Here is a 19,903-nt window from a genome sequence, read left to right as displayed (position 1 = left end):
CCATAGTTTCTTATCTGACCTTTGCCAAAAATCCTGTCTCTATCTAGTTCTGTTGATTTTAATCTTGTCTAGGTTAATCTCTGTGTTCCATTATAAGGGCTATTCCAAGGTCACTATTCTACTGCTCTACTGATAAGCTACAAGGAAGTGACTGAAGAAGATTATCCTACCCAGTAAAGGTTATGTCCTCCCAGCTCCGCTGCTTGCCTTCCCTGGGACTGCCCTGTGTCGGTGGGTCTCCAGGGGTATAGGCTTTGGTGCTTTCCCTGGTGGGCAGAACCCTGGGGATGTGGGCCCAACAAGTCCCAAATTTACTGCCAACAGTCTTAGTCCAAGTTCTTCATAAGTAGTACATGGTATTTTGTAACACTAGGGGGTTTTACTGATTCATTCCCTTCCTTAGTCCTGTTAATTCCTAACTCCAGGGAAATATCCCCACCTGGGGAAACAATCTTTCTTGGGGAGGTGGCCCTGGTTAGAACACATAGCGCTAAGAAGGGGAGCAAACATATTAAGAACAGTATGCCAGGTCCCTTGAAACATATGCTGTGCAGATGTTTCTTCCCTGCAGCAACTGTGTCAAGCAACAAGGATGGACCGGCTTCCGGCACTGGATCAGGAGATCCTGGGCTAGAGTCCTGGTCCACCCCTTCCCAGCTCTGTGTCCTTGGATAAGTTACTGAATTCCACTGAGCCTCACTTTACACATCCATAAAATGGAAATAGTAAAAATTAGATGCAGTGTTTGTGTGAGAATTGGAAATGATGTATGGCTTTTCCATATTCTCTCAACAAATATTATTGAGAATCTACTCTGTGCCAGCCCCTATGTTAGGTTTTAGGTAAGACAGAGAAGTGTAGCCCAGCTGGTGTGGCTCAGTGGTTGAACGGTGACCCATGAATCAGGAGGTCATGGTTTGTTCCCGGTCAGGGCATATGCCAGGGTTTCAGGCTCGATCCCTGGTAATGGGTGTGCAGGAAGAGGCCAATTGATTCTCTTTCATCATCGATGTTTCTCTCTCTCTCTGAAATTAATAAAAACATAACAAATAAAAGAGACAGAGAAGTCTAAAAGGAGGAGAATGGGAAATTGTCTCTGTGCCAAGTGCTTTTATAACTGCTGTGTCAGAAAATAAAGCAGGTGAAGTCCTTACCTGCTACAACATGGATGAACCTTGAAAATGTGATGCAAGGAGCTAAGTGCAAGAAGACAGACACAAAAGATCACATGCTATATGATTCCAAGTGTATAAAATATCCAGAATAGGCACATCTATAGGGACAGAAGGCTGATTAATGGTTGAAGACTCAGGAGGGGGGCATTGGGGAGCAACATCTTAATGTGTACAAGATCTCTTTGGGGTGATAGAAATGTTTTGGAACTAGATAGAGGTGATGGTTGCCCAATATTATTAATGCACTAAGCCCTACTGATTTGTGCACTTTCAAATGGTAAATTTTGATATGGGAATTTTTCCTCAATAAAAAAGCAGGGATGCAGGGTGGGGATATTCTTTTATATTGAATGGTCAGATTAGCTAGCAACTTTAGCAGGTCAGCTTCAGCTTACTAGTGCCTCCCGTATCCCCTGCATTTTACTGATTTGGTCTCTTCCCATTCTTCCAACAGCCCTTAGGAGTAGTTGCTATTAGTATCCCCGTGTTGCACTTGAAGAAACAGCCTAGGGAGGGTGAAGTGATGTGTCTATAGGCACATATCTACTACATGCAACGTTGATTGAGTGCAGGTTCAGTGCCAAGTCTCTCCTGGGCAGGCTTCCTCACCCAGGCTTCCCAGTAATCCTGCCAAGTGGATAATGCCCCATTTTAAATGAGGACTTGACTCATTTAGGCAAGATCACACAGCTAGGAAGCAGCAGAGCAGGCATTCCCCCCCAAAAAAGGCCTGGATGGTTCCCTACTGCTAGTCTCAATGGATCCTCAAATGAAATTGTGTAATATTGATACGAAAGAGAAGCTAGAAGGTCAAACGGACTTTTTCACCTCCAAACACTTCTCTGACAACTTCAATTTCCTTTTCAGCAAGATGGGGCCAGTATCACCTCCCTCCTGGAGTTGCCCTGAGGCTGGAGATCACATAGTGAATTGTCAAGTGTCACTCACATGCAATTTATGACCCTTACTGCCAACAGTGTTACCAGTTTCCCTCCTGTTTATCCTCAAGTCTCTGCAAGCTCCTGCTCTAACCTCAGTTTCCCCATTTCTTCCAGGACCGACAGAGGATGAATGTCAAGAACTCTTGTGCAAGTGTGACCAGGAGCTTGCTTACTGCTTAGCCCAAAACGAGTACCATTTAAAGTACCTCTTCTATCCACGTTTCTTATGTGGGCACGACCCGCTCAAATGTGACTGACTAGTTTGACTTGAAATGTTTTGTACAAGGAAATAAAACTCTTTTTTCACTAACCAACAGCCATATTCAGTTCATATTCAGAGCGGAACTGAGTTAAAGTGTTAAAGCTGCAACTTGTGTTTGTTCTCCCTCCCTCTCCAAACCTGGGACTGGAGCCTGTTTGGTTGCCAGTTTGACTAAGGTCAAAACCCCATGCCTATTTACAAAACCATGACAGTGTTTATGACTGTATTGGGTCTGGTACCATGTTTGAGGTTCGACCTTTATGAAAAGGCTGAGCTTGTCTTCTAACCCGCTCTTGATGAACAAACACCTGCTAAGTGCTGGCCTTGTTCTAAGTCCTGGGTTGAGGCAATAAATAAGATGACCACATGACACCATCCACCCTTGTGAAGTTCAGATCTAGTAATTGTTAGCTCAAGAAAGAGTATTCTTGCCAATCCTACTCCACCTTTAAAAAAAAAATCGCACCTGAGGATATTTTTCCCCCCATTGATTTCTAGAGAGAGTGGAAGGGAGGGAGGAGGTGGAGAGAGAAACATTGACATGAGAGACACATTCATTGGCTGTCTCCTGCATGGGCTCCTACCTGTGCTGGGGAACTTGCAACCAAGGTACAAGGTACATGCCCTTGACTGGGAATCAAACCCAGGACCTTTTAGTCACAGACCAATGCTCTAACCATTGAGCAACCAACCAGGACCATCCTACTCCACCTTTACTAGTTAAAATTTATTTCCTGATTACAAAAGTATTATATACTCACTGCTTTTTTAAAAAGGCAAATACAGAGAAATATAAAGGAGAAAAGAAATGATCCCATTTCCCACAAACCGTAATAACCACTTTTAGCATTTTAGTTGGTTGTCCATCAGTCTTTTCTGTAATTGAAAAAACTGTAGTTGAGTCCTGGCTGGTGTGGCTCAGTTAGTTGGGGATCATTCCATGCATGGAAATTTGCTGGTTCAATTCCTGGTCAGAGCACATCCCCAGGTTGTGGGCTTGATCGCTGTTTCTCTCTCCCTTCCTCTCTCTAAAAATCAACAAACTATTCTTCTTTAAAATGTAGTTGAAACTCTTGTTTCTCATAAGCTTTTTTCCATATTTGGAAACTCCATTTTTGTTGTTGTTAATTTCACCCAAGAAAATATTTTTTTCCCCATTGATTTTTTTAGAGAATGGAAGGGAGGGGGAGAGACACAGAGAAACATCGATGTGAAAGACACATTGATTGGTTGCCTCCCGCATGTGTTGGGGATCAAGCTTGCAACTGAGTTATGTGCCCTTGATCAGAATCGAACCCACAACCCTTCAGTCGCAGGCCAACGCTCTAACCACAGAACAAAACTGGCCAGGGCTGGAAATCCCATTTTAAATAGGTATTATGTACCAGTTTATAAATTGCTAACTTTAGAGTATTGGTGATTTCCTATTTTGAGCAATTATTCATGTGTTGGGGATTCTTTGAATAAATCCGCCAAATCCCACTGCCCACCTTTTCATTGTCCCTTAATTCAGATTTGCAGAAATGGAATTCTTACATCAAAGGGTCTGAATATTTTAAATGGACACCCTCTGTTGATGCATGTAAACCTGCTGACAATTAGTGACAGTCCAGCCCAGCCCATTTGCTCTAGGCCAGGTCTCCTTTGCTCTCCCCTGAGCAGATGTGGATGGCACCCTCTTTAAAGCAGAATATGGGGAGTGGGTGGGGGACACTGGTCTAGGAGTCTGGCAATCTGTAGTCCAGTCTGGGTCCTGCTCCACTAGTGCCACCCAGTTTCCATCTCTTTATCTGGAAAGAATAGTAACCCCTCAAGGCAGGAGACCAGGGATGTGAAAATACTGCAGTGTCCCCAAACTTGCAGTGCCGCCAGTGTCTCTGGCAAGTCATGGGTGTTAAGCAGGTAAAGTCAGGCAATCCTGGGCCTGATGAGCCAACACAGGAGGAAGAAAACATTTTCTCTCCTTTCACTTAAGATACTTTAGGCCGACTCCTTGGCTCAATGTTCCCATCAGGCAGGGAGACTTCAGCATGACTAGTAGGTTGTATTGAGCAATTCAGATCTTCATCATGTTTTCTCAACAATTTTTTTCTACAGAAGTTTTGTCTTTATAAAAAATATTTTATTTTTATTTCAAGTAATTTTTTAAACTTTCAGATGCAAAGTTTGAGTGAAATCTTCAAAGATACAAAGGATTAATGAATGTTTCATGGAGTCACAAAGAAACCCTTTGGATGCAAGGCCCATCATGGATCACATTAGAATGAAATAAGAGGCATAGTTCATCTCATTCATATTTACAATTACATCACTTGGTGTAATTACACTTGCTGTTTTATACATCAGAACAAGATGATAGAGATTATACAGTGTGAGGTCAATGTATAAAATGCTTCATTAAACAAAAGGACTATCCTGGATTTTGGATTAAATTATTCAAAACAAAGCAAACCCCAAAACAAAATGATTTTTTAAATCCTCACCCGAGGATATGCTTTTTAAAAAAATTTTTTTAAAACTGATTTTAGAGAAGGGAGAGAAACATCAATGTGAGCAAAACATTGATTGGTTGCCTCCTGTACAGGCCCAGACTGGGACTCGAATCTGCAACCTTCTGGTGTACAGGATGACGCTCCAACAGAGCCACCTGGCCAGGGCCAAGGCAATTCTAAGTGGCACTGAGGCAGCACAGCCTGACATCCCACTCAATCCCCCCATTCAGAGAAAGGGATCCAAACTTTCAATGATTAGTAGAAACAGGATGAGTGTAACCATCATTCTTGTCTCAAATTGCATCTTTTAGATATTTAACTCTTCAACTTCTTAGCAACTCTTCAATAAAACAATTGTCTACTGGATTTTGGTTTTTCCTCTGTATTTTTTATGTGCAACTGTCTATGCCTATGACAAAGTCTTCTCCCATTTTCCTAAACTTGACTTAGAGGACAGGCCTGGCCCCAATAAGCCGGATCTTGGGCTGAGTCTCAGAACTCCAACTTGCCCTGGGAGCCTTTGTCAGTCACTGAGGTTAGGACTGCTGATGTGGCAGCCTTCTGATGTCGCCCACACCATATCCTCTGAGGACCCTGGTTCCTTGCAAGCTGTAGTGGACGGGGCCTCCCAAGTTCCTGTGAGCAAGGAGGCTAGGTGGGAGGTGCTGCTGCTGTGTCGGCCCAGCTCTGGGATGTCAGTCCCTGCTGCCACAATGACATAGGCAGAGGGAGAGAGGACCTGGTTGTAGGCTTTGACAGAGAAAGCAGCACCTTGTTTACTAGGGAAAGAAAATAGGAAGTTGAGCGCTCCCAACCCCTCTTCACTCAAGCATCAAAGCTCAGACGTCAGGGAGGCTGGAGGAGTCCCTCAGAGCGTGGGCAGTGCCATTCAAAAAACTTGGGTTTCCAGCCGTCGGACTTCCTTGACCACAAGATCAATGTTAATAATTGGGTTAAAGTACAGGGCCCAGTAAAATAAACAGTTGCAAACAAACTGAGGAATGAGGGGCCAGAACATGGCCACAAAAAGCCCCTGTGTTGATACTTTCCAAAAATGGCTCCACATCCTCTGAGGCACAGTCCTGAAAAAGAAGAGAAGCATTTGAGAGGTGGAAGAGTGCTGGCAATTCTAAAGACAACACCACAGTGCTCAGACTTTGGCTGTCTCCCAGTGCAGAGTCAGGTGGCCTGGCTGCAGAGACCTTGTTTTCTGTCCGCACTGCCTGAGACACAGCGTTGCCTGACTAATCCATCTTCAACTCCCAGGACACAGCCTAGATGGTGCTTCCCCAGGGCACTATCTACACCAGGTGAGGCATCCCCATTTCAGCCCCAACTCCACTTGCTTCATCGCTGTATCTCATTTGTATATACTTAATATACATATTTTCTCTGGGAGGCTGTAGACCTTCAGAGTAAAGACTGTCTTCGTTACCAAAAGATCTGCAGTGCCGAGAAGAAAGCCGGGGCAGAGGAGGGGCTCAATTAACTGTACATGAAGAACGGAGTTCACTGAATTGAAATAAATGAGGGAGATTCTTGTCAGGTTCTCAGAATTATTTATAAGGCTGCTCCTGATTGATGAAGCCAAGACCTTGTGAGTTATATAGGATATTTTAGACTTTAAGGATACTGTGGTAATGTTACTTCTGCCTGCCAAGCAGCCATTCCCTTTCTTCTAACAACACCTTCTACGTTTTCCTTTGGGGTGCCTCCCTCCCGTATTCTTTTCCATGTGGTCTGGGTGGGGCTGAAGCCCCTGGTGGGGGGATGAGTACATGCTCTGAGCCTGGACAAGGAAAGCCCCACATACCCCTGCACCAAGTGATGGGTTCAGGTGAGCATGTGACCCAGGCTGGGCCAATCAGAGTAAAGGCACGTGAGCCCTGAGACTCATGAGTACTATAGGGAAAGAAGTGCTCTCCTTCCACAAGGTGCTAAGCCAGCCGTGGGCAAACTACGGCCCCGGATCCGGCCCATTTGAAATGAATAAAACTAAAAAAAAAAAAAGACCGTACCCTTTTATGTAATGATGTTTACTTTGAATTTATATTAGTTCACACAAACACTCCATCCATGCTTTTGTTCCGGCCCTCCGGTTCAGTTTAAGAACCCATTGTGGCCCTCGAGTCAAAAAGTTTGCCCACCCCTGTGCTAAGCTGTCCCATCTACGCCTGGAGTGACCCAAGGCCCCCACTTAAAGAGAGCTGCCTAAGGCTGAACAGGAAAGAGCAGAGTTGCAAAAGGGAGACAGTTCGGATGGTAGCATTTAGGTCTCTGCATTCAGCTATGTGGGAAGCCTTAACTGGGTATTTCGCTTTTTAGGAAAGCCAATTTAGATTGGTTTCTGTCACTTCACTTGCAACCAAGAGTACTAAGTCAGTGACCGTCTAGTCCAATTCTCATTTTAGGCATTAATCCAAAGCCCTTATTACTGTTCCAGTGGCAGCAGAGCAGGATTAGAACTCATGCCCACAGGATTTCTCACCAGATCTCTTTATGCTTTACGATAATGCTGTTTTTTGTTTGTTTGTTTTTAATAAAGCACCTTCATTTTCCCACTTGTTTATCCCCTTTTTATTAAAATCTTTCATGTACAGCCTCCACTCCCAGGAATTATATGGTAGGGTATGGGATAAGATATATGGAGAAACACTTTAACAATGAGCACCATGAAAACCTCTCCACCCTGCTACCACAAAGTAACTTTTCCTATTTGCTGCTTAAGTAAGTGTTTCAAAACCAGAACACGAGGAGTCTTTGTGTCTAAGTAATACTTTAGACATCTTTTCCAGTCCCCATTGCTCCAACCATATCCAATATAAAAACACACTTACTTCAGTTCACTTCTTGACCAGATCCTCCAAAAGGAGAATAATTCCAGAACTGACAGTAACATGGCATTGACGATGAGAAACCGAGACGTCCAATAATGGACTTCCAGCCAGTCCCAAGCAAATTCAGCAATCAGCTGGTACGGAAGGAAGGAGTATTTGACAAGGAATTCTCTCCACTGCTTCCATGTGGGCTCTCTAAGATCCTTTAAAAATAACACACAAATAAAAAAGGATACAAAAAATTATGAAGATTGACTTTTATACAAAATATAATATTGTGGTTATTCCATTGAGCTTTACATTTATTAAAACAAACACACACACACATACACACACCCCCTCAAACCATCTAAAATGAAATTTCCATCAACTCACCTTGTAATAATTAATCTTACATTGGCTAAATATTACCAAAGAGGTTGAACTGAGATGCTTGTTACATAATTCTAGAAGTTCAGAAGCAAAAAAAATTCTAATCATGAGTTATAAAAAATGGGGTTGATATAAATTGAAATTAACCAGTTTTATAATTTCATCATCACTGCATGTGTACCTCATTTCCTAAATTCAACATCTTAGCTGTGGTAGAAAGTTAACAAGTCATGGAAAAATTTAACACAAACCTTGGAAAAATAATTTTTGGGAAAATAAAAACTTTGATTACAGATATTAGCAGATAATTAACAAAAGTATTTAAATAATTCATAGGCATCCAGAAGTTAATGGAAGTTCAGCAAGACTATGCAATGAGTATTTCAAGAAACAAGTTAGCCTGATGCACAGGCAGGGGTTGCTGGGGCTTGTTAAAATGGAAAGGTCAGATGGGTTTCTAAGCTCCAGTCCAGCCAGGGCAGGTAACAGCTGGAAAGTGGGTAATTAGAGAAACATTGTGCAAAGGGGCTCATCAGCAGGCTTTGAACGATATCCAAGGCTGAAGTCAGGTAGGATACTTGCCTAAAATGTTTTTAAAAGGATATTAGGAGATTTAGGAATTCTATTTCAACATTTATGGGTGTGGATCATACCATGTGACTTTTTGATGTAAACAGATCAGAGGGATTTCCCCAAGAGCAGCAATGCAAAGGATAATAATACCCTCAAAAAACCAACTAGACAGAAGAAATCACCTAGTCAATGGGATCCACCAATAACTCTGAAGGATCCATGGGTCAAACGGAAGAAACAAGAGCCATGATGGGCAACCATTTCAGGTTACAAGAGGACTCCCATCAGTGAGCTGGACGCTGGCTTACTGTTATGGCCAATAGGACAAATACTATCCCTGTCTGTGTTAACACAAGTAATCATTCATCCTTTGGGGATCCTATTAAAAGACAGATTACCAAGCTAGCAGACTCACAAATCTAACCCTCGGGCAATCTGGACCTATCCTATCTTGTATAATAAAAGAAATGCTGGTTTTCCCCCCTAAACATTTCAAGTCCAGAGGGTAGCCCCTCTTGCTATGCAATATGGGAAACAAAATAGGCTTCTTGGGGTGGAAAAGTTTGTTTTGTTTTTTTTAATCCTCACCCAAAGGTATTTTTTCCATTAATTTTTTAGAGAGAGTGGAGGGGAGGGAGGTGGAGGAGAGAAAGAAAACATCTATCTGAGAGAGACACATCTATTGGTTGTTCCTGCATGTACCCTGACCCTGAATCAAGCCTGCAACGTAGGTGCCCTTGACTGGGAATTGAGCTCACAACCCTTTGGTTCTCGTGGGCTTATGCTCCCACCACTTAGCCAAACCAGCCAGGGCAAAAGTCCCTTCTTTATTTTCTTTTGCAGAAGATCTCCTTGCAAAATCCAAATGAAAGCCGGAGTTGTTTACTCTTCATGACAAGCTACAGCCATGTCTCCAGTTCTACACCACACTGAGAAATGGTAGAATAATTTCATTCAAGGCACTGGAGACCTACCAGAAGTTTGGTGAAGATGTCCTCCTCAGAGCTATCTTCTTGCAGAGGACAGATGGTGTGGATGAAGGGTAGGAAGGTGTCTGTGTAGTCAAACAGGTAGAGGTACAGCAGACCAAGTCTGGGGGAACTCCTGAGGGCATACAGCAGGAACAGGGACCTGCCTGGGTTCACAGCCTGCAGAAGACAGTGAGCACAAGGTCATGTTACAACCTGGCAGCCAGTCCCCACCTATGCTCTGTCTGCAACCTCACGCCCCTTGCCATCAGCCATTTTTTGCATGGTCTGCATAAACAATGAATGAATGAATGAATGAATGAATGGAGAGAAGAGGCTAAGTTATACAAAGATCCAACCTCTCTCCACAGCTAGGGAAGGGAGGGGGGATGAGAAGCATACTCCGAGGCACTACTAGTAGAACACAACCTTTTTAGAAAGCAATTCTGCAAAATGTATCACTCTTTTTTTTTTTTTAATATTAAAATATATATATTTTATTGATTTTTTACAGAGAGGAAGGGAGAGGGATAGAGAGCCAGAAACATTGATGAGAGAGAAACATCGATCAGCTGCCTCCTGCACATCTCCCACCAGGGATGTGCCCACAACCCAGGTACATGCCCTTGACCGGAATCGAACCTGGGACCTTTCAGTCCGCAGGCCGACGCTCTATCCACTGAGCCAAACCGGTTTCGGCTCACTCTTTTTTAAAATATATATATTTTATTGATTTCAGAGAGGAAGGGAGACAGAGAGAGCGATAGAAACATCAATGATGAGAGAGAATCATTGGTCAGCTGCCTCTTGCACATCCCCTACTGGAAAATAAGCCCACAACCTGGGCATGTGCCCTTGACCGGAATTGAACCTGAGACCCTTCAGTCCACAGGCTGTCCCTCTATCTACTGAGCCAAAGAGCAAGGGCCAAAGTGCATCACTCTTTTAAAAAGAAAAAAAAAAATTTTTTTTTATTGATTTCAGAGAGGAAGGAAGAGGGAGAGATAGATAGAAACATCAGTGATTAGAGAGAATCATGAATCGGCTGCCTCCCCCTAAGGGGATTGAGCTGGCAACCCGGGCAAGTACCCTTGACCGGAATCGAACCTGGGACCCTTCAGTCCTCAGGCCGATGCTGTATCCACTGAGCCAAACCGGCCAGGGAAAAGTGCATCACTCTTAAAAATGTTTTAATTTAACCAATTTATTAGTAGGCACTACTTAACAAACATATTCTGAAGTGAAGAAGGTCTTATGTACAAAATGCTTGGCATTGCATTGTGTATGACAGAGAAAAAATAAGATATGCAACCTAAGTAATAAAGTTCCAGTAGATATTTAACCATTGAAAAATGAATATGAAAAGTTTTGGAGAATGCTCATGAACAATGTTAGGTGAAAAAAATATTCAAAGATGTGTAGCAATCTGATCTCAATGGTATCTGCACCATGAAAGCAAGGCCTTGCTCAGGGCTGAGATCCTTTTCCTAGGGGAGCACCTGGGTCACACCACTTGTCAATAAACATTTGCGGAATGAATACACACAAAAGAACTGTTTAAACTATGCACAGAAAATTTTCTAGAATAAAATTTTCTAGAATAAAATTTTCTAGAATAAAACAGAGCAAAATGCAATGTTAACTCTGTCTGAAACTCAGGTAGGATTATGGCAATTTATTTTCATTTTATTTACTTTTGTAAACTTTGCTACAATGAAGTGTACTCATATTTTTCCTGATTGTAAAAGTAACTAAAATAATTCAACTTACTTTATGCTACTAAGAATCAAACAAAATGGGCAAAAGATATGAATGGACACATCACCAAAGAAAATGTAAGGATGGCAAATAAGCATATTAACGCTCAGTCGACCAGTCATTATGACGTGCACTGACCATCAGGGGGCAGATGTCAATGCAGGAGCTGTCCCCTGGTGGTCAGTGCGCTCCCACAGCCAACCTCCCGCAACCCCCTCATCCCCCACCAAGAGGCCCTGATTGCCAGCTAGGTCAAGGGACTCCACATGTGTATAAATTCATGCACTGGGCCTCTAGTGCTTTAATAAATTCTCAGGATTGGCGGTGTGGGGAGGGTGTGAAGGGGGACAGATGAAATAAGAATGCCCATGAGTCAATACATGTTGAATTTGCATATGAATAAACTCTTCCCTCTATTTTTGTTTATACATAAAGTTTTCTATAGCAAAAGATTACTTTAAAAAGGAACAACGTGTGAAATGGCTGATTCCAGATTTGGGTACGGAAAGGTACAAGAGTAACTTGAACATCTTGTCAGTGAGAAAGGAAAAGTATCAAAGACTAATGAGGTCATGTTAAAAGGATTCACTAGCAAGCACATTATTCTTCAATTCAAAAGTTAAATTTAAAAAACAAACTCAGAAAATAATTTGAGGAGCCTCCTCCTCAAAAAAGATGGAACAATATGAGCATCAATTAGAATAATTACTGAAATGTATTCAAACATATCAAGAATGTTAAAATCTTCAGTTAATGTTCCTAAAGAAAGAAATTGGTCACCTTGGAGATTAACAGGGAGTCAAATCATTCTTCTGAAACTGCTAAATAAAGGGAAAGAATCAAACACTTAATCTGACTTTCTGGTCTAAACTGTTCTTAGGGTAATCAAAATGGTTGTTGAGGGAAATTACCCCCCCCCCCTTTTTTTTTCAGATGTATTTCAGCAAACAAATGAAGAAAAATGAGCTCTGGTCAGGTGGCTCAGTTGGTTGGTACTTCGTCCCATACAACAAAAGGTTTCAGTTTGATTCCTGGTTAGGGCACATACACAGGTTGCTGGTTCAGTCCCAGTCGGGGCAACGAATCTATCTCTCTCTCTCCCTCTCTCTCTCAAAAAAAAAAAAAAAAAAAAAAAAAAAATCTATAAAATGATATCCTTAATGAGGATTTAAAAAAAAAGAAGAAATGAGAGAATCACAGTATCGCCATTTTGCAACCCTTAATGAACAATGAATCTAAACAATCAATGGTCACAGTGGCTGTAACCATAGAAAAGAGACAACTAAAAGGGACAGATTCAAAGACTGAGAAACAGTGATCAGGCTATCAATCCCCAGAAGAAAAGTAGGGGAGGGAGGGGGTAAGGGGAAGAGATCAACCGAAGGACTTGTATACACGTATATAAGCCAAACCAATGGACATGGACAACAGGGGGATGGGAGCATGAGTGTGTGTGTGTGTGTGGGGAGGTTGGGGGTTAATGGGGGGGATGAGGACACATTTGTAATACCTTAACTAATAAAAAAAAAAGAAAGAAAAGAGACAACTGAACATTATAAACATTACTAGAGGCCCGATGCACGAAATTTGTGCATGGGTAGGGTCCCTAGGCCTGGCCTGCGATCAGGGCCGATCTTCTGCAGCTGCCAGCATCCGGCCCCTCCCCCTGCTACCAGTCGTCCTCTGTGTGTGGGGCAACCGGTAGGGTGATCCGGGCCCTGCTCACTTGCACCCACCTTGGCCTGGCGCCACCCATGTCCGCCGCCACCCACCCCTGCTTCCCTGTTCCCCGTTCCCCATTGGGGGATCGGAGCCTGCTGGCTGGGGGGGAGAGACCAAGAGGTTGGTTGGCAGGCCCCAATCAGGCAATCAGGGCCTGTGGGCTGGGGGCAGCTTCTGCTTTAAGCATTTGCCCCCTGGTGGTCAAAGCATGTCATAGCAACTGGTCGTTCGGCTGTCCAGTCAATTTGCATTTTATATATATATATATGCCTCTTAATGGAAGAAAACACCATTACCTATGAGGTAGTCTTGCCAAATATGAAACTGAAACCAAAGCAAGCTCTAGATCAGTGGTTCTCAACCTTCCTAATGCCGCGACCCTTTCATACAGTTCCTCATGTTGTGGTGACCCCCAATTTCATTGCTACAAATTGAACATAATTAAAGCATAGTGATTAATCACAAAAACAATATGTAATTATATATGTGTTTTCCGATGGTCTTAGGCGACCCCTGTGAAAGGGTCGTTCGACCCCTAGCGACCCCTAGGTTGAGAACTGCTGTTCTAGATCAAACTACTAGAGTATGGGATATGTAAGGGACAAAGGAACCTATTGGGTGACAACACAGATAGACAACCAGCAAAATTCAAGATGTGGGAAAACTACAGGACAAGTTATTTGGTTTCTTCAACAAATAAATACAGGGTAACAAAAACAAGGAGGAGGACCTATAGACTAAGAGACTTAGGAGACATAACAACCAAAAGTGGACTTTGTTTGGACCCTGTTTGGAACAAATCTACTGGGGAAAAAAAATGATGTGGGATATTTGAATACTGACAAGTGATAATATATAGAGAATTATTTTAGGGGGTACAATGGTGGTATTTTATTTTATTTTATTTTTTTAAAATATATTTTATTGATTTTTTACAGAGCAAAAGGGAGAGAGATAGAGAGTCAGAAACATCGATGAGAGAGAAACATCGATCAGCTGCCTCCTGCACATCTCCTACTGGGGATGTGCCCGCAACCCAGGTACATGCCCTTGACCGGAATCGAACCTGGGACCCTTCAGTCCGCAGGCCGACGCTCTATCCACTGAGCCAAACCGGTTTCGGCCAATGGTGGTATTTTAGTTATTTTTTTTTTCAGGCTTCATCTTGTTTTATTCTTTTCCCCCCCTTTTATAATTGAATTTATTGGAGTGATAATGGTTAATAAAATTATATAGGTTTCAGGCGTACAATTCTATACTACATTATCTGTATATTGTATTGTGTATTCAACTCCCCAAGTCAAGTCTTTAAAGGGCTCCTTAAGGGGTAAATCTTTTCAGATTTTCAAAATAATCTTTAGGTGGGTGTATTATTGAAATAAACATGGCCCTGGTATGGACAGATGGCAGTTTTTTTATCCTGCTTTTGGGTATGTTTGAAATTTCCCATACTAATAGTTTCTAGAAAAATCTAACTTCTAAAAATAATTTTGTGTCCTAACTTAGGTGAGACATAGACATATATGGGAATACTTTATTCTAAAGTATTGTTTCCCAACATTTTTTCATTATTACCCCTTAAGAAGCCCATAAAAGACATTATTTTTCATGAACTCCCCCACCCCACGCCCATGAATTGTTAATACCACATAAACATATACAGTTAATACAGAAATGAGAATAATCTCAGTGTACACTAACAGGAAAATGCATACATTGTCACAAACTTGTGCAATGGAAAACTGCCCACAAAGAAAACGAATGAACGGGAGCCACAGAGATAAACACCACTTGCAGAAGGACAGGCTCAGTTCACGCCTCTTAGGTTAAGGTTAAAAGCCTATAGAACAATGCTCCTAGTGCTTGCAGCCCGGCTGTAGGAGTGTGGGACCTATAGAGAGGGTGGGAGGCAGGGCTTCAATCGTATCTGTGATGTTTTGAGCAGTGGGCATGCAGGTGATTTATGTTGTTCTCTGTACTTATTTCAATTAAAAAAAATAAAGAATTCACCTTATATTCCCAGAGATTTTGGGGGGGCTTCACGCCTAGTGCTTTGACACGCTCCAATTCCATGAGGATGGCTCTTCTGTGGCTGCTGTTTTCTATGGTATATGGTGCCCTTGAAAATTCTTCCTCTGTTAAAGTTAAAAGCAATCTGTGGTGGAGAAGGTGATAGGAGAATTTTTTTTGAGGTTGTGTACTGGAAGGAAACTTTCCACAGAGTTCCATCTTATCAACACAAATACTTTAGCCTTGAGGTAAGGTAAGACACCTAATATGTAAAATACCATTAATAACAGCAAACAATTGACTGCTTACTATTTGCCAATGACTATGAAAATACTTTCATAAATCATCACTGATCCATTTAACAATTCTGTAGGGTAAGTGGCCTTATGCCCATTTTGTGGATGAGAAAACTGGCTCAGAGAAATAAAGTGACCTACCCAAGCCACACCCAGGCCTGCTTTGCTCCTAACCTTTGATCTCTCAGCTATGCACTCTGATCTCTCACATATTACTGTTTTTTATTTTTCCTTTTTTCTAAACATCAACGGTGGAACAATTTTTTATTTATTTATTTATTTATTTGATTGATTGATTGATTGGGGGGAGAGGGAGAGAAACAGAGAGACATCGATGTGAGAGGAAAACACTGATTGGTTGCCTCCTGTAGGTGCCCCAACTGGGGATCAAACCCACAACCTGGGTATGTGCCTTGACCTGGAATCGAATCTGACACTTTCTGGTGTATGGGATGACGGACACTCCAACCAACTGAGCCACACTGGCCAGGGCTTGCTCTGTTTTTTAAAATTGTGTGTGCATAGAAAAAAAGTTGGGAAGAAAGCCAATAAAACATTATGACATTAGAAGTAGTTGTTTCAGGGTAGTGATTTAATAAAAATAATTGTAGATGTCTTATCTATCCCCTTTCATCAGAAAACACAAATCCACCTGCACAGTGATTGTTAGAAACTCCCTTGCGCACTGGCAGGTGAGCCCCACAACCACTGTTGGAGGACTGTGCACTGATATCCTTTTGTGGGTAATTTGCTAATATTTAAGTAGTAGAGGTTTACTCCCTTTGATCCAGCAATTCCAGTTTTAGGAATCTGTCCTCTGGAAGAAAGGCAGTTATGCAAAGATATGTTGTATTAACTAGAATTTTTTTTAAAACCACAATTCTGGGCTGGGGGAGGGGGCGCACTAACTTTTACACAAAAAATCCCCCAGACAATTACAGTGGGAGCATTCTGTTTACACAAAAGAGAGTCAAATATTAGAAGTTCAGTTCAGGGAGGAAAGTGACTGGGGTGGGAAGTGGGACAGTCAGGCAGCCTGGCAGTGAATGGACTCCAAGTTTGAAACAAGCAGCTCCTCTCAGCACTGCATGGTGTTCTAAGTAACGTCCCTACACAGTCCCTCCAAGGAAGGGAGGGATCCCAGCAAAGATGGACAGGGCTCTGGAAGGGCAGGGGCTTGTTGATGGGCAGAAGCAGGCCTCCTCAGAGCAACTTATCAGTTCCTCATACTAATGCGTTCCTCCAGGTACTTGCTACAATGTTGTGTGAAACTGTCTATAAAAGGAAAAAGGAAATAATCCAAATATTTTTTGGTAGAGATCGATTAAATAGACTCTAGCACAGCGGTTGCCAACCTTTCGGACCTCACAGACCATCAGTGGTCTGAGGACCACCAGTTGGCAACCGCTGCTCTACCATATATACATGCATATGTCTATATGTACATGTACACAAATATGTAAATATAGACACAGATCTATTTAGTGCACCGTGTTTTCAGTTTAAAACAGTTTGACAGTTCCTCAAAAAGTTAAACACACACTTAGGACCCAGCAATTGCACTCCAAGAGTACTGAAATATATGTCCACACAAAAACTTGTACACAAATGATCACAGCGGAATTGTTCATAATAGGCCCAGACTGGAATCAACCCAAATGTCCATCAACTAAAGAATGGATAAATAAAATGTGGTATAGTCACATAATGGAATATTATTCAGCCATAAAAATGAATGCTACAACTTGGATGAACCCTTAAAACATGATATGAAAAAGCCAGACATAAAAGGCCACATATTGTATAATTCCATTTATATGAAATACTCTGAATAGGCAAAGTAGAATGGTGGTACATAGGGCAGAGTGATGGGGGAAACAAGGATTGAGCTTTCTTTTTGGGGGTGATGAAAATGTTCTAAAACTAGAACATTATCATATCTTTGAATACATTAGAAACCACTGACTGCCCTAACCGTTTTGGCCCGGTGGATAGAGCATCGGCCTGTGGACTGAGGGGTCCCAGGTTCGATTCCGGTCAAGGGCATGTACCTTGGTTGCGGGCACATCCCGGTGGGGGGTGTGCAGGAGGCAGCTGATTGATGTTTCTAGCTTTCTATCCCTCTCCTTTCCTCTCTGTAAAAAATCAGTAAGATATATTGAAAAAACAAACAAACAAAAAAAACCCAACCCACTGACTATACACTTTAAATGGTGAATTTTCTGGTATGTAAATATGCCTCAATAAAGCTGTTTTAAAAAATGTCAGTGATGTGTCAAAGATTTTGCTCCTCACCTTCCATTTACTCTTTCGGCTAAAAACCTGTCTCTGTAGAGAGAGGCCCAAGGGCCCAGCTGCTCCAGCCAGAGGACAACTTCTTCCGCTGTCCATTTGGCCACAGCCTTGTGGACCAGGAGGTCATGCTCAGATTCCCTGCTGCTCCAGTGATACACGAGCAGGACCACCTGGGGAAAAGTGACAGGGATTTTAAGACACAGAAAAGTTAGAGGTGCCAGTTTCTAAATATGTGAATGTGGGGCAGGGAAGGGGAGAGGCTGAGCTTGAAGGGAATTATGCCAAGTCTGTACACAGAAGCAGGGCAAGGCCAGTGCCAGAAAGCGGGGGAGCACAAGTCTTGGCAGGCTCAACTCTCTGCTGATTGTTGGGTCGTAAGGGAACAGAGACAGGAGCGGGAGGGACTCTTCACCAGGGTACCTGGGAACACCGAACCCATGACCCCATCAACCTGGCCAACATGACTAACTCATGTGCTTTTTCTATTGAAAAATTTATAACATATAGATTTCTGTAGCATGGAACTTAAATAAAGGAAATAGTCTTTACATTGGGAGTTAGTAAAAGGCTGTGCTCAGGACACTATCAAGGCAGACATGGTCTCATATTCCAGGTCTGACACCTATTTCCTCATCTCTAAAATGGGAGGAAGATGAAATGAGAGAAAGCTAACATTTACTGGGGTCTGACTATTATGTTGTCGACTTGAGTAAGCAACATCCTCAAAGACTCATACAACCCAGCAGATTTCAATGAATGCACTGAATTACCACAAACAGCTATGTCATCAATAATTTAGGTTATTTAAACAGAACTGACTTCAGTAGAAACCCTGGGAGGTGGGGACAGTGAAAAAGTTATAAACTTACTGCCACACCAGTTAAAGCCGAGAGCACTCCTGAAAAGAATCCCCCTCCTCTCTGCTGATTCACTCGGCCTGCGTTGGGAGCTAAAGAAATCTGATCATTCCCATATTTCTGAAAGGCTGCAAGGCTCTGGACTATGTCATTATTCTGCTGAACGTCTTCCAATCGCATCCTAACGGCATCAGGAAATAACTTTTCAATGGCATCCCTATGGAGAACAGAAAAAAATCACAACAGAGTTGTTTTGCTAAATATACTTACAATGTCTAAAAGCCAAAACAATACTGTCAACATTTAATAATATGCAAGTACTCTAGTACTTTTGAAACAGTAAAAAAATGGGAAATGACCCATTTTTAGGGGACATATTAGGAAAACAGCTAAATAAAACACAGTATATTCATACAATGGAACACTACATAGCTTTAAAAATGAATTTACTGGATATCACTGTTTATCAAGATGGGTAAATTTAAGACATACATAGTTTTGAATGAAAACAGTAAACTTTAATTAATTTTTTTTTTTTACAGAGAGGAAGGGAGAGGGATAGAGAGTTAGAAACATGGATGAGAGAGAAACATCGATCAGTTGCCTCTTGCACACCCCCTACTGGGGATGTGCCCGCAACCAAGGTACATGCCCTTGGCCGGAATCGAACCTGGGACCCTTCAGTCTGCAGGCTGACGCTCTATCCACTGAGCCAAACCGGTCAGGGCTGAAAACAGTAAACTTTAGAACTATATAGATAGAATACCACTGATATGAGAAAGTGTTTGCATTTCTTATTGGCATATATATATATGTTTGTTTTTTTTAAAGTCTGAAAGAAATCACAACTAAGTCATAACTGAAGTTACTCTGGGACAAAGGAAGGAAGGATTATAAGATGGAGAGGGGGTCAAAGGGATTTTTAGCTTTATCAGTAATGCTCTAATATTTTAAAAAGAATGTAAACAAATGAATGTATGTATGTATTGCTTAGGTTATTAAAAACTAATTCGTGCCCTGGCTGGATAGCTCAGTTGATTAGAGCATTGTCCCAATACACCAAGGTTGCTTGCAGGTTTGATTCCTGGTCAGGGCACATACAATCAACCAATGAAAGCATAAAGAAATGGAACAAATCAGTGTTACTCTATCTCTTTCTCAAAAAAAAAAATAAAAAAATTAATTTGTAAAAAAAGAAAAATGTTGCCCTGACCGGTTTGGCTCAGTGGATCGAGTGTCGCCCTGCGGGCTGAAGGGTCCCGGGTTCGATTCCGACCAAGGGCATGTACCTTGGTTGCGGGCTTGATCCCCAGTGGGGGGCAAGCAGGAGGCAGCCGATCAATGA

The 19,903-nt window shown here is 42.1% G+C and overlaps 2 protein-coding genes across 5 annotated transcripts in view; one reads left to right on the top strand and one right to left on the bottom strand.

Annotated features, from left to right (window-relative positions):
- LOC102263633 (group 10 secretory phospholipase A2) overlaps positions 1-2,833 on the top strand; it is a 10,202-nt gene extending 7,369 nt beyond the window's left edge. Inside the window, exon 4 of the mRNA XM_005872048.2 lies at positions 2,231-2,833. Within this exon, the coding sequence (XP_005872110.1) occupies positions 2,231-2,373 (143 nt within the window). The 3' untranslated portion in view covers positions 2,374-2,833. The remainder of the gene's footprint in view (positions 1-2,230) is intronic.
- A 2,365-nt stretch (positions 2,834-5,198) lies between these two features.
- Positions 5,199-19,903, bottom strand: part of BFAR (bifunctional apoptosis regulator) — a 28,054-nt gene continuing 13,349 nt past the window's right edge. For all 4 annotated transcript variants that reach the window (XM_005871985.2, XM_005871983.2, XM_005871984.2 and 1 more), the window contains 6 exons: positions 18,571-18,775; positions 17,702-17,871; positions 15,111-15,255; positions 9,627-9,800; positions 7,708-7,910; positions 5,199-5,952 (listed from right to left, as the gene is read on the bottom strand). In XM_005871985.2, the coding sequence (XP_005872047.1) occupies positions 5,760-5,952; positions 7,708-7,910; positions 9,627-9,800; positions 15,111-15,255; positions 17,702-17,871; positions 18,571-18,775 (1,090 nt within the window). In that variant the 3' untranslated portion in view covers positions 5,199-5,759. The remainder of the gene's footprint in view (positions 5,953-7,707; positions 7,911-9,626; positions 9,801-15,110; positions 15,256-17,701; positions 17,872-18,570; positions 18,776-19,903) is intronic.

Source organism: Myotis brandtii, unplaced genomic scaffold (genome assembly GCF_000412655.1).
Source record: "Myotis brandtii unplaced genomic scaffold, ASM41265v1 scaffold363, whole genome shotgun sequence".
Lineage (NCBI taxonomy): Eukaryota > Metazoa > Chordata > Mammalia > Chiroptera > Vespertilionidae > Myotis > Myotis brandtii.
The sequence above is the reverse complement of the archived record's forward strand: the minus strand, read 5'-3'. Positions and strand labels throughout refer to the sequence as shown.